This window comes from Staurois parvus, unplaced genomic scaffold (assembly GCF_062004578.1).
Source record: "Staurois parvus isolate SC_StPar_1 unplaced genomic scaffold, SC_StPar_1.0 ptg000874l, whole genome shotgun sequence".
Taxonomy (NCBI): domain Eukaryota; kingdom Metazoa; phylum Chordata; class Amphibia; order Anura; family Ranidae; genus Staurois; species Staurois parvus.
The window spans coordinates 898540-913420 of NW_028318670.1; the positions used below are offsets into that span (position 1 = coordinate 898540).

The 14881-nt window shown below is 49.7% G+C and overlaps 2 protein-coding genes across 4 annotated transcripts in view; one reads left to right on the top strand and one right to left on the bottom strand.

The window, feature by feature from the left end:
- Nucleotides 1-689: 689 nt before the first annotated feature.
- On the bottom strand, nt 690-6060 carry LOC149443145 (uncharacterized). Of its 3 annotated transcripts, none has more exons than XM_089655860.1 (7): nt 5977-6060; nt 5050-5173; nt 4539-4933; nt 4247-4462; nt 3973-4170; nt 3739-3877; nt 690-2128 (listed from the first exon to the last, which is right to left on the bottom strand). In XM_089655860.1, exons 2-7 carry the CDS (start codon nt 5132-5134, stop codon nt 1224-1226), a joined length of 1938 nt encoding a protein of 645 aa, XP_089511986.1. In that variant the 5' UTR covers nt 5135-5173; nt 5977-6060; the 3' UTR covers nt 690-1223. The 3 variants fall into 3 exon arrangements, with proteins under 3 accessions (XP_089511986.1, XP_089511987.1, XP_089511985.1); XM_089655861.1 differs by having other exon boundaries at nt 4539-4633; nt 5050-5266; XM_089655859.1 differs by having other exon boundaries at nt 5050-5266.
- A 7915-nt stretch (nt 6061-13975) lies between these two features.
- The window catches only part of LOC149443146 (uncharacterized), a 53287-nt gene continuing 52381 nt past the window's right edge, over nt 13976-14881 (top strand). The window contains exon 1 of the mRNA XM_089655803.1: nt 13976-14029. The gene's annotated coding sequence lies outside the window, so the exon portion shown is untranslated. The remainder of the gene's footprint in view (nt 14030-14881) is intronic.

Consider the following 14881-nt stretch of genomic DNA (forward strand, 5'->3'; position numbering starts at 1 on the left):
CCCACTGACCTCCCTTAAGCTTCTCAGACCCTTCCTCTTCAATTCCCTCGCAGACTTCCCCTCTCCTCCTCAGACCCCCAGATTTCCCCCTCCTCGGGTCCCCACCCTTTTCAGATGCCCCTCAGACCCCCCCTCTTCTCAAACCCCCCCGACCTCCCCTCTCCTCCTTATACCCCCCATATCTGAGACCCTAGATTCTCCCCTCCTTAGACCCCCCCCCCCAGACTTCCCATCTTCTCTCCAGCCCCCCCCCCATCCTTCCCTCCTCCTCAGACCCCCCAGATCTTCCCCTCCTCCTCAGAACCCCCCCGACTTCCCATCTTCTCCTCAGACCACCCCATCCTTCCCTCCTCCTCAGACCCCCCCATCTTCTCGGACCCCCGATCCTCCCCTCCTCCTCAGACCTCCCCCATCTTCTCCTCAGACCCCCAATCCTCCCCCATCTTCTCCTCAGTCCCCCGATCCTCCCCTCCTCCTCAGTCTCCCCCATCTTCTTCTCAGACCCCCGATCCTCCCCTCCTCCTCAGACCCCCTGACTTCCCATCTTCTCCTCAGACCACCCCATCCTTCCCTCCTCCTCAGACCTTCCCCATCTTCTCCTCAGACCCCTGCTCCTCACCTCCTCCTCAGACCCCCCCATCTTCTCCTCAGACCCCCGATCCTCCCCTCCTCCTCAGACCCCCCCTGACTTCCCATCTTCACTTCAGACCCCCTTAGCTTCCTCTCTCTCTTACACTAGGTGGACCTTTGTGCTCTGCATGTGTTCCTGCAATGTACAATGACACTTTGGCCCATTTTCAGGCATGCGGTGTGACGTTATTCCTAGTGGCACCCCTATGCACCTTTTGCCGGCACCAAACACATGGGAACAAAGAACCGTGCGTTTTGTTGCAGAACAATTTTTTAAAAGGTTCAGCCAATGACAGGTCAGGACGCTATTTTTATTCTTCTCCTTCTACCAATAGCCAACTCGGTCCCACACTTCATCCATGTCTTTGATGACCTCTGACCTCCTTATCAACTGTTTCTTCCATGATGAAGATCAGCTATGGAGTATATCTGAGGTGTATATCAGGGTGTGCTTCTTCCCCACATGAGAGTTGGGATGTCCAGCAACATTCATCTAAAAGACATTTACCGCACTCAAGGCACTAATACACCTCCAGAGTTGTGTGGGACCCCTGATGACCAGGAAGACAGGACTTCAGTGAGGAACATTTCCCTCAGTCAGACCAGGAAAGTTCGTTCTCCTTTGTGTCCAATCTCAGATGACTGTAAGCAGAGGACTTCTGTGAGTGACCATTCCCGTACTCAGGACAGGAACGAGGCAAAGTGTGCAATCTCTGATGTTTGTTAAGATAGGATTTAAATGAAAAACATTTCCCGCACTCCACACAGGAATAGGGCTTTTCCCCTGTGTGCAATTTCTGATGTTGGGAAAGACTGGACTTCTGTGAGAAACATTTCCCGCACTCGGGACAGGAATATGGCTTTTCACCTGTGTGCAATCTCTGATGTGCCACAAGGTCTGATTTTTGTACAAAACATTTCCCGCACTCAGGACACGAATGTAGCTTCTCCCCTGTGTGATATCTCTGATGTGTGTAAAGATTACACTTCCTTGAAAAACATTTCCCGCACTTAGGACAGGAATACGGCTTCTCGCCCGTGTGAGATCTTTTATGAACATCAAGACCGGATTTAAAATGGAAACATTTCCCGCACTCAGGACAGGAATACGCCTTCTCACCCGTGTGAAATCGTTTATGCTCATTAAGACGGCATATAGTATAGAAACATTTCCCACAATCGGTGCAGGAATACGACTTCTCACCTGTGTGATATTTTTTATGCTCATTAAATTTATATTTAAACCGGAAACATTTCCCGCACTCAGGACAGGAGAAGCTCTTCCCTGTTGGAAGGCCGGCCCGGTCCCGCACAGTCTGAGGTTCCTCAGGATACGAGAAATCCGATGGTCCATCTACACTGGGTGGTGCCAGATGGACATTGGAGGGAGCCAGGTTTTCTCCTGGACTATACTGTGTGATGTCCTCATCTTCTACTTTCCAGGCTGGAGACAAAGTGAGACAATTCTCGGAGGTTTTCCTCATCTCCCAGGCATGGACTAAAATACAAAGACAAAGAGGATTACTAGACAGGAGCTGATTGGTTCCCCCGAACCAGGACTCTGCCCACATCAGGCAGCTTGGTCTCTGAGGAGCTTACAATTCCACCCTCAAAGGAACTAGGAAATGGCTCCTCTTATCTCCTACCAGATCATTTCTTTACTCATGGACCTTAGTCAGAGAGTGAGGAAACAACCAGAACTGTCTTTTATAGGAGGGACAGCGAGGAGGGGATTATAGGACGTGGGTCCCCACCCCCTCTATCACTCATCGCCATCTTCCCAACACAAGAAGCACTGCACTTCCCGATTTAGTCCATGATTTAGTCATGAAGAACAGCGGGGCAGAGCCCCACCAGAGGTCAAAGGTGAGGATGGGGGGAGAACAACCAAGCGGAACCTGGACTGATCCTGAAGACCACCATCATTGATGTATTTGCTCATCCCCCATCCTGAAGACCACCATCACTGGTGTATTGGCTCATCCCCCATTCTGAAGACCACCATCATAAGGGTATTGGCTCATCCCCCATCCTGAAGACCACCATCATTGGGGTATTGGCTCATCCCCCATCCTGAAGACCACCATCATTGGGGTATTGGCTCATCCCCCATCCTGAAGACCACCATCACTGGGCTATTGACTCCTTTCCCCATCCTGAAGACCACCATTATTGGGTTATTGGCTCCTCCCTCATTATCACTTTCTGGTTGGAGGATGTGATCACATTATTATCACCATGTAACAGTCTGTGCTCCAATCACATCATCCGATATAAAATGTCCAGCTGGTAGGAAATGGGGAGAACAGAGGAGAAGACATATTATGTGTATATCAGAGTGCTGAGGTCAAGTCCTAATAATGTTCAACATGAACATGAAATACAGCAGTGAGGACTATATAGTATCAGAATTATGTAATGTACAACATGGAGTATACAGTGCAGGGGTCAGGAGTATGTAATGTACAACATGGAGTATATAGTGCAGGGGGCAGGAGTATGTAGTGTACAACATGGAACATACAGTGCAGAGGTCAGGAGTATGTAATGTACAACATGGAGTATACAGTGCAGGGGTCAGGAGTATGTAATGTTCAACATGGAGTATACAGTGCAGGGGTCAGGAGTATGTACTATTCAATATAAATTATAGAGTAGAAGAGTGAAAACTCATAATATTGGTGTTTAGTAGCTTAAATAGATACTGGAGACAACCTGCAGAGGTCCCACCCCGCTGCCTCCCATCTCCTGAGACTGCACTCAGTGACTTGGGTCTGAGACTATACAGACATATCCCTCCACCACTCTTATGAACTAGTCCCCAGACAGCTCAGGCCTACTTTTCCACGTAGCAGTCCATACCTGGATAAGTCCCCAAGAGGTAGTTTCCTGCCCGGGGTACTCGTGGGTTGGTGTTCGTTCTTCGAAGGTGGACTTTTCTGCCCTTTCCAATACAGTCACATCTCTCCCTTAGGATCAGCCTTCCTACTTTTACATGTGACACAAGGTGGATGGCAGAACCAGGAAAAGCCCAGGAAAACGCAGAATACTCTGGACCAATCAGTGAGCAGTATGGGTGGAGGAATGGATTTAGTGTTCATGACCCACCTGTGCTGATCTCTGTAGGAGTGTCCTCCTCTATAAATGTCCCCGTTATTCCATCCTCCTCCATAGACTGCTGATCATCCCTCACATACGCCTCTTCTTCTGATTTCACCTCAACTTTTATATCTGTCAGATCTTCACCCTAAACCAAGAGATGGAGAGAAAATATCATCCTTTAGGGTCCACACATCATTTCCACAAGTTATTTTCATGTTATAGATACTCCATCCCACCAACCTGACCATAACTGTGACCTTCCTGTGTGGAATCCCAGGAATACAGAGGACAAGGACATCTCTCTGGTGGGTTCCTGGTATTAGGTGGCTCCATCATATCCTTGTGTCCTTTAGAAAACTCCTCCATCACTCCATACTCCTCATCCTCCTCTTTATACTCTTCTTTAATACCAATATTACCATCCCCAAGGATTCCAGTCTGAATAATAAAAACATTCATTGTAACAAACATGCTGTGTATAAATCATAACTACTAATAATTGTTCCTCACCTACCTGATGATGGTGAGGGATGGTGTGACCTTCCTGTGCAGAATCCCAAGAATACAGAGGACGGGGACATCTCTCTGGTGGGTTCCTGTAGCTGGATGACTCCACCATGGTGTCCTGGTACAGATCATTGTGTTCTGGAATCTTTGACTCCTCAATAACTTCATCTTCCTCTTTTATCTCTTTTTTAATAACAATATTACATTCCCCAAGGTTTCTATTCTATAAAATAAGAAAATCATTGTAACAGACATATTTGTGTATAATTCCCAACGCCCAGTGATTGTCAATCACCTACCTGATGGTGAGGGACGGTGTGACCTTCCTGTGTGGAATCCCGGGAATACAGAGGATGGGGACATCTCTCTGGTGGGTTCCCATGACTGGATCCATCTACCTGATAATGGTGGGGGATGGTGTGACCTTCCTGTGTGGAATCCCTGGAATACAGAGGAAGGGGACATCTCTCTGGTGGGTTCCCATGACTGGATCCATCTACCTGATGATGGTGAGGAATGGTGTGACCTTCCTGTGTGGAATCCCAGGAATACAGAGGACATCTCTCTGGTGGGTTCCCATGACTGGATCCATCTACCTGATGATGGTGAGGGATGGTGTGACCTTCCTGTGTGGAATCCCGGGAATACAGAGGACGGGGACATCTCTCTGGTGGGTTCCCATGACTGGATCCATCTGTAGGAAACACACACACTGACTGAATCCATTGTTTCTATGTGTTTATCAGATGATGAGGGATCTAGGTGGAGAGTCCGTACTGCTCTCTCCTTTCCAATAAAGTCTCCTCTTACCTGGTGATGTGAGGGGCGGCTGATTGTCCATCATGACGTCCTTGTAGAGGTCCTTGTGTCCTTCTAAATACTCCCACTCCTCCATGGAGAAATAGACAGTGACATCCTGACACCTTATAGGAACCTGACACACACAATGATACAGTCACCATCCAGACACATCCGTTGGGTTGAACCTTCTCAGACATCAGAAATAGTTATTTCCTCCTCATTATTCCTAAACTCATTAAATACAAACAAATGCATTATAAAGCCGCCTTTAAATAAAACCCTCATCCCGTAATATGGTATAGTCAGTTAGTATAGACTGATGAGGTGAGAAGGTGATTGGTGAGAAGGTGACACATCTCCAAAATGAAGAGAATATTCCGTCTTCTTCCTCCACAGTCACGTCCCTCCTCTTCCTCCATCGTCAGGTCCGTCCTCTTCCTCCATAGTCACTGTGATGTCTTTTATCTCCAGCAGATGATGATACACACACATATAGTGTGGGAACCCAGATTAACCCCTTCAGGGGCAGACCATTCCCCCACTTACAGGGCGTAATTTGGAGAATGTTCTGCCCCTGAAGGGGTTAATCTGGGTTCCCACACTATATATGTGTGTATCATCTGCTGGAGATAAAAGACATCACAGTGACTATGGAGGAAGAGGACGGACCTGACGATGGAGGAAGAGGACGGACGTGACACTGGAGGAAGAGGACGGACGTGACACTGGAGGAAGAGGACGGACGTGACACTGGAGGAAGAAGACGGACGTGACCATGGAGGAAGAGGACGTACACGACAATGGAGGAAGAGGATGTACACGACAATGGAGGAAGAGGACGTACATGATAATGGAGGAAGAGGACGTACATGATAATGGAGGAAGAGGACAGACATGATGGGGGGGTTACTGGGTGTAAATAGAAAATCTTATTACCTCCTCTGCTGCCACTTCCAGTAACGTCTCCTCTCTACTTCTTCCAAGGAGCCATTCACTCAAAACTTCCTATTTATACCTGACATCACTTCCTGTTTACCATAGAGACTTTCTGTCTGGGTAGAAATGATATCACCTCTTGTGGAGCTCAGAGGAACTGCACCCCCGAGAACCGTCTGGTAGTGTGACCCCGGCCTTGTGCTGGGTGTGTATGGACTGTATGTCCTCATAGAGGGGTCACCTCCACTCCCACCAAGGGGAACAGAAATATAATACTGATCAAGATAAGCAGAGGAATTGAGGCATCTATGATTTTTCAACAAAACTGATAGCCAATTTAGTTATAATTTGTCTTTTTGTAGCACTGCTTAGAAGAAATGTGCTTGATACTTGTTGGAAACCTTCCCATGTGGCTTTGAAAGATTTGTGACACCTCCATTCAGTCAAATGTAGCACTTACCACCGGAGTATGTGCTGTTTCTTGGGTCCCCGATTCCTGTGCCCGCAATTCTACACGTAGCACTATATACTCTAACACACCTGGGCTAAGGGGGTGTAATATTTATATACATACACAGTATGGAGACTTAGATTACACATATTCACCACGGATAAAAAGCTCTGAGGCAGGGTATGATTGCAGTGTACAACTATATCAAAGGTGATTCCCCAGGAAGTGTTAATGGTATGCTATAAGCATGGCAGGCAATTGCTTGACCATTACCAAGGCCTGGTCTTGACTTTTGAGTGGGCTAGCTGGACCTGAGCAGGAGAACTGAATAAGATAGTTGGCCTGGGCTGGAAAGCTGAGTTGGCTAGCTAGTACTGGACTGGACAGTTGGATGGGCTTGCTGGACCAGAGCTTGACAGCTGAGTGGGCTAACTGGACCTCGGCTTTACAGCAGGGTGGGCTAACGTGGTCTGAATTTGACCAAGGTGCTAGATAGGTGTGAGCTTGAAGGCTGAGTGGGCTATCTGAGCCTGGGCATGACAAGTAAATGGGCTATCTGGAACTGGACTGAGCAGTTGGGTGGGCTTGCTGGGTCTGAGCTTGACAGCAGAGTGGGCTAGTTGGATCTGAGATGAAAAGCTAAGTAGGCTAGGTGGGTCTAAGCTTGACTGCTGGGTGGACTAGCTGGATGCTGAGCTTGACAGTTTAGTGGGCTAGCTGGGCTTGGGCTGAAAACCTGAGTGGGTTAGCTAGGCCTGGGCTTGACAACTAGGTGAGCTAACGGAGTCTGGGCTTGACAGCTGGGTCGGTTAGCTGGACCAAAGCTTCGGAGCTACTGTAAGTGGCATAACTTGGGTTTGGTCTTGACAGAATAGGATGCCTCAATTCCTCTGCTCATCTCGATCAGTAATCTATTTCTCTCCCCAGAGGCTGGGACTGTGGGCCGTTAATACGTTACAGTTGGCACTAACTAAGCACATACAAGGCAGTGAGAGAAAAGAGAAGTCAGTAGGTAGGACTGTGTTCCACCACCATGTTTTTCTCATTCAGCCACTGCCAATGTGAAACCACTCCCAAGAAAGGTCCAGAGTGCAGCCAATGTGGAACCACTTCCAGGAATGGTCCAGGGTGCAGTCAATGTGGAGACACACCCAGGAAAGGTCCAGGGTGCAGCCAATGTGGAGCCACTCACAGGAAAGGTCCATGGTACAGCTAATGTGGAGCTACTGCCAAGAAAGGTCCAGCGTGCAGCCAATGTGGAACCACTCCTAGGAAAGGTCCAGGGTGCAGCCAATGTGGAACCACTCCTAGGAAAGGTCCAGGGTGTAGCAAATTTGGAGCCACCCCCAGGAAAGGTCCAGGGTGCAGCCAATGTGAAGACACTCCCAGGAAAGGTCCAGGGTGTAGTCAATGTAGAACCACTCCCAGGAAAGGTTCAGGGTACAGCCAATGTGGAGCCACTCCCAGGAAAGGTCCAGGGTGCAGCCAATGTGGAACCACTCCCAGGAAAGGTTCAGGCTGCAGCCAATGTGGAACCACTCCCAGGAAAGGTCCAAGGTGCAGCCAATGTGGAGCCACTCCCAGGAAAGGTCCATGGTTCAACCAGTGTGGAACCACTCCCAGGAAAGCTCCAGGGTACAGTCACTGTACAACCACTCCCAGGAAAGGTCTGGGATACAGCCAATGGGGAGCCACTCCCAGGATAAGTCCAGGGTGCAGCCAATGTAGATCAACTCTCAGGAAAGATCCAGGATGGAACCAATGTGCAGCCACTGCCAAGGACACTCTCAATGAGAAGAGGAACAGTCTGAAGGCAGATCCATACACATAAATGCCTCAATAGGAGGTTTCTCTGGGCACAAATCATCATGTAAACGATGTGACTATCTGGGGCAGCTCCAGTTGAATGGCATCTTGTAACTGACATGCTGTCCAGAAAATTCTTATTATTTATTTCGGGCACTTAAATGAATGCCGTCAATTTACTCAGCGCTTCACGTATTCTTCATTCACATATTGTCCCTGCCTTCAAGGAGCTTACACTCTAAGGTCCATAGCTCACAGGCATACACATAAGTATGCCATTTTATACAGGATCCAGTTAACTGACCAGAATGTCTTTGGAGCGTAGAAGGAAGCCCATGCAAGTACAGGTAGAGCATGCCAACTTCATGCAGATAGTGTCCTGACTCAGTTTCAAACCAACAACCCCAGTGCTGCAAGCTCAACATGCTAACCACTAAGTCACAAAGAGCTGGAAATATCCGTAGGAAGTGCTGTTACTGGCCAGGTGGCAATTTTAGTTGGGAGTCTCTGGGCGATCCTGAGAGATTTGCATCAACTGCCGGGTATTTAGGAGAGAACCCTCAAAGTTGAGTGTCTCCAGAACTTCCAGAGAGAATTTGTAGCAACCTCCTAGTTAGGCTGCTTTAGTTTTTGGCTCCTTCTGTAGTCAATGGAGCAGTGATCGTTTGCTCTGGTCTGTTCGGGGGTGGCACAGGTCAGGAGTTTGATTGCTTCCCCCTGACTCCGGGAGAAGTTTCCAGAGCTTACGTAGAGAAAATTCAAATAACCAGCCTTAATATTGCGGAGTACCTTGCCAATCCCTGGGGAGGTGTGCCCAGATGGTGTCTGGGAAGCTGATAAACAGTCTGGAGCCCTGGAGAGATTGTCCTTCTCAAGGGATGAGAGTTCCAAGCCTTGGTGGGCTTATAAGGGCCCCTCTAAGGTAAGTCTGTAGATTGTGCTGCTGTTCTGAGAGGTCTCCTCTGATGCAGAGCTGAGACCTGGGAGTGATCTGAAGCTAGATGCAGGACTTCATCTGAGAAAATCAGTGTAGAGAAGGATTATCTGACTCACTGGGAGGGGTTTGGAGGAGACTGGAAGGTGGTCTAATCCATCTCCACTCCAAAACTCCCAAAAAAAGTTTTACCTTTATGTAGCACTGCCCCTTGGGACAAGCTGGAATATATTATGGGTCCTGCGCTCAATAGATCCAACCCTAAGCAAACCCAATCCCTCTGGCACAACTGGTAATGAATAGCATATGCCCCGCCAAGAAATTTGCTGACACAGGGTTAAATGAAACAAGAACAATTTTATGGAGAATGAAATGCAGTGTAGAGGGGTGGGGTTCCCCTTTCAACTTCACAACTTACTTTTCTTCTTTTATGCAATGCAGTAAATTTGGTCTGCCACTAGAGGGCTTCACAGCCAAGAGTCTCCGGATGGCAGAGTCGCACTTTAAGCAAAATACAACTGATATCAACAAATAAACTTACTTATACTCTATCAATGAAATGTATTACCCACACCGGTGTATGATTCTGCTTCTGAGGGGCGTTAGCCAAAAAAATCACCTCAGAGTCAGAACAGAATGCAATAAAGAGGTACCTCTAATAAAGCTACTAAGCCAGATTCCCCCACTTCAGTCCTTGTAACGGTGGAGCTCTAGTTGGTGCACATTTAGTCCTTACAATGAAGTAAATAGCAGCTGAAGGCTTCTTTGGAGTTTCAGCTGGTGTGGGTTACATCCGATTTCACTAGGTTTCTGGGCTGAGAGGGTCCAACCTCAGTGTCTAAACGCAACACAAAGCACCCCAAGACCAGGAGCAGTCGCAGGATGCAATCTCCCAGTATGTGTCAGTCCCCAGGGCAGACAGTCTCAATTACACTGGTGGTGAGGGGCAAAGCAGGTAGAGGGATCTGTGGCTTGCACAGGGCCCCGGATGGGTGAGATCCCAGCAGTGGGGTGCGGATGTCCCAGTCTATATGCAAAGTGTAAATGGTGTGTCTTACTCTCTCCAGTGGGACAGCTCACCAGACTCTGAACACACAGCAGGGTCCCTCTATCCGCGCTGAGTGCTGTAGTGCCTCCTCCTCTCCTGGGACGGGCTCCACATGTCCCTGTCTTTTCTCCAGCCTCGTGTCTCTCTGTTCTCCCCTTCACTTCCTGCTTCCTCCCCTTCCCAACGTTCTTTGCTGTGTAGTGGATGAGTCATGAACTTGGCAGAATGCCCAGGCTTTACAAATAGGGGAGAGAGAGGAAGGACTGACTGCTGAACATGTGATTCCTTCTGAATCCTCTTGTACAAGGAGCCTGCTACATTTAGTTATACTTTAATGTTGCCAACTGTTTTGGAGTATCCCAAACCCCAAGTTCTACAAGTAATACATTCCGAAAAGATGAACCCCTAGACTGTTTATTGCAGCCAGAGTGAATGAACTGTTGCTTGGGTGACTGGCGGCCTCTGTACTGTTTGGGAAAAAAACTGTTAAACTAATTGGTCTTTGCGAGGGTAGTGCTACACATCTATGAGGACATACAGTCCATTCACACCCAGTACAAGGCCAGGTCACACTACCGCATCTTTCTCCTACCTCCACTCTTAACTCAAAAACGCATTGACTCCTGCTGCCTTCCTCCTGGGTAAATGCATTTTTCTCCTACCTCCACTCTTTTTTGAGTCAAAAACTCAGTTTTTGAGTTAAGAGTGGAGGTAGGAGAAAGATGCATTTACCCAGGAGGAAGGCAGCAGGAGTCAATGCGTTTTTGAGTTAAGAGTGGAGGTAGGAGAAAGATGCATTTACCCAGGAGGAAGGCAGCAGGAGTCAATGCGTTTTTGAGTTAAGAGTGGAGGTAGGAGAAAGATGCATTTACCCAGGAGGAAGGCAGCAGGAGTCAATGCGTTTTTGAGTTAAGAGTGGAGGTAGGAGAAAGATTCACCCACTCCGACAGTAATATCCTTGATCTCGTCTTCTCCAACCGCAGCACTCCCCACAACCTCACTAACACCCCCTTCCCTCTCTCTGACCACAACCTGATCACCTTCTCTATCTCCTCGTCCTCCAACGCCTACCCCTCCAAATGTCACACTACTACCAGCCGTAACCTCCGCAACCTTAACCCTGCCTCCCTCCACTCTGCAGCTGATCAACTCCACGACCGCATCCTCCCCCTGTCCTGCCCTGACTTGGCTATGACCGCCTACAACAACGCGCTCTCAACAGCCCTTGACTCACTAGCTCCTTTAACCACACGCAACATCAGACTCTGACCGCTCCAGCCCTGGCAGACTGATCACACCAAAACCCTCAAACGACACAGTCGTGCCCTGGAGCGACTATGGCGCAAAACCAAATCCCAACAAGCCTTCACCCGCTACAAATCTGCCTTCAACACCTACACCTCCCTCCACGCAGCCAAACAAGCCTACTTCCTGACCCTCATCAAGGCCCTCTCCTCCAATCCTCGCCGACTCTTCTCCACCTTCAACTCTCTACTCTTGCCACCCCCACCTCCACCCAGCACCTCACTCACTGCCCTTGAGATTGCCAATCACTTCAAAAACAAGATTGACACAATTCGCAAGGACATCGCCGCAACTCACACGCCCTCTCAACCCGTCCCCTCTCACACAGCTACCCCCTCATCCCCCCTCCCCCTCGACATAACCCGCAGGGACTTCGTCGCTGCTCAAACTCTCTCCAACCCCCTTCACCCTCACTCAGCTAACCCCTCATCCCCCCTCCCCCTCGACATAACCCACAGGGACTTCGTCGCTGCTCAAACTCTCTCCAACCCCCTTCACCCTCACTCAGCTACCCCCTCATCACCCCTCTCCCACGGTCCCACCACTGCTCTGACCTCCACTTCCACCTCACCCTACATTCCTCATACTGAAGCTCCCCCAACACTCCGCACCTTTGACCTTACTACCATCGAGGAAGTCTCCAAGATCCTCTCTGATGCCTGCCTCACCACCTGCCCCCTCGACCCTATCCCCTCACAACTCCTACGACCTCCCTCCCCCTCCATCCTACGCTCCCTCACCCACATCTTCAATCTCTCCCTCTCCTCCGGCACGTTCCCCTCCCCTCTGAAACATGCACACATCACCCCCATACTAAAAAGCCCTCCCTGGACCCCAATGACCCGAACAACCTCAGACCCATCTCCCTGCTCCCATTTACATCTAAACTCCTCGAGCGCCTAGTCTACACCCGCCTATGCTCTCACCTCAACGACAACAACCTCCTCGATCCCCTACAGTCCGGCTTCCGTCCCCTACACTCCACCGAAACTGCCTTACTCAAACTCTCCAATGACCTGCTAACCGCCAAAGCTAATGGCCACTATTCAGTGCTCCTACTCCTTGACCTCTCTGCGGCCTTCGACACAGTCGACCACCCCCTCCTCCTCAAAAAACTACACTCCCTCGGCCTTAGAGATTCTGCTCTCTCCTGGCTCTCATCCTACCTGTCACAACGCTCCTTCAGCGTTACCTATAATGCTACCACCTCCCCCTCACTCCCTCTCTCTGTTGGGGTCCCTCAAGGCTCTGTCCTCGGGCCCCTTCTCTTCTCCATCTATACCTCCTCCCTTGGCCAACTCATACACTCTCACGGCTTCAACTACCACCTCTATGCCGACGACACACAAATCTATCTCTCCCTTGTCTTCCCCCCAGCCCGGACACCACCCCCCATTGACTTCTCCGTCACATCCAACAACGCTACCATCAAACCCGCCCTGCAGGCCAGAGTACTTGGTGTCATTCTGGACTCCAACCTATCCTTTCAGCCCCAAGTCCAATCTTTAACAAACTCGTGCAGACTCCACCTCCGCAACATCGCCAAAATCCGCACGTTCCTAACCCCAGACACCACTAAACAGCTCATCCACTCCCTCATCATATCACGACTAGACTACTGCAACTCCCTCCTCACTGGCCTGCCTCGCCGCTTGCTATCCCCGCTTCAGTCGATCCTGAATACGGCTGCCAGACTCATTCACCTTTCCAACCGCTCTGTCTCCGCCACCCCCCTCTGCCAATCCCTCCACTGGCTTCCGATTGCGCAACGGATCAAATTCAAAATCCTAACGCTGACGTACAAAGCTGTCCACCATACTGCCCCGAACTACATCACTGACCTAATATCCAAGTACCGCCCAGCATGCACACTCCGCTCCTCACAAGACCTCCTTCTCTCTAGTTCCCTGGTCTCCTCCTCCCATGCCCGCCTCCAGGACTTCTCCAGGGTGTAACCCATCCTCTGGAACTCCCTGCCCCAACCCATCAGATTATCACCTACTCTCCTCTCCTTTAGGGGCACCCTGAAAACCCATCTCTTCAGGGAAGCCTACCCCACCTCCTGCTAACTTGCCGACCTCCTTCACTCTTCCTACCACTCCATCCCCCACAGCTATCTCCTCCTGTGCCACCATCCCCTCCCTCCTAGATTGTAAGCTCGAAAGAGCAGGGCCCTCAATCCCCTCATGTTTTGCATTGTATTGGTATTGTTCTGTCACATGTTCTGTCCTCCTCTGTAATGTACAGCGCTGAGCGAACTATTGGCGCTTTATAAATACTGTATAATAATAATAATAATACCAGACGGTTCTGGGGGCTGCAGTTCCTCTGAACTCCACAAGGTGGGATCTCACTTCAAACCAGACAGGAAGTCTCTATGGAAGACAGGAAGTATTGTCAGATACAGACAGGAAGTGATGTCAGGTATATATATATATATATATATATATAGGAAGTGATGTCAGCTATAGACAGGAAGTTCCATGAGGTACGAAGTAGAGCAGAGGAGGTAATACAATTTTATTTTCTATCTACACCCAGTAACCCCCGGTCATGTCTGTCCTCTTCCTCCATCGTCACGTCCGTCCTCTTCCTCCATCGTCATGTCCGTCCTCTTCCTCCATGGTCATGTCCATCTGTCCTCTTCCTCCATTGTCACATCTGTCCTCTTCATCATCACGTCCATCCTCTTCCTCCTCCGTAACGTCCATCCTCTCCCTCCACCGTAACGTCTGTCCTCTTCCTCCATCGTCATGTCCCGTCCTCTCCCTCCACCGTCCCGTCCTCTTCCTCCACCGTCACGTCCGTGTGTCCTCTTCCTCCACCGTCACGTCCGTGTGTCCTCTTCCTCCACCGTCACGTCCGTGTGTCCTCTTCCTCCACCGTCACGTCCGTGTGTCCTCTTCCTCCACCGTCACGACCGTCTGTCCTCTTCCTCCACCGTCACGACCGTCTGTCCTCTTCCTCCACCGTCACGACCGTCTGTCCTCTTCCTCCACCGTCACGACCGTCTGTCCTCTTCCTCCACCGTCACGACCGTCTGTCCTCTTCCTCCACCGTCACGACCGTCTGTCCTCTTCCTCCACCGTCACTACCGTCTGTCCTCTTCCTCCACCGTCACGACCGCCTGTCCTCTTCCTCCACCGTCATGCGGTTGCACGGAATGCATAGGTGGGAGAAAACAAGGTGAAGGGTGTTGCCATCAGAATGAGTAGAAAGTTGTGTACATTGCTTTAGGTCAAAAGAGGAGGTTAGACTTAGAAGTAGCAGGAGTATCCATATTAACAGGAATGTTGAAGTCTCCGAGACTTATTGTGGGGAGAGAAAGTAGGGTAGCCTGGCAGAGAAGTCATCAAGGAAG

Excerpts from the sequence above, each read along its gene's own strand:
- LOC149443145 (XM_089655860.1), bottom strand. The coding sequence starts at position 5,134 with ATGGAGGAGTGGGAGTATTTAGAAGGACACAAGGACCTCTACAAGGAC. Across the intron at positions 4,934-5,049 it reads GCCGCCCCTCACATCACCAG|ATGGATCCAGTCATGGGAAC; the intron begins GTAAGAGGAGAC and ends TGTTTCCTACAG. Across the intron at positions 4,171-4,246 it reads CCATCCCTCACCATCATCAG|ACTGGAATCCTTGGGGATGG; the intron begins GTAGGTGAGGAA and ends TTTATTATTCAG.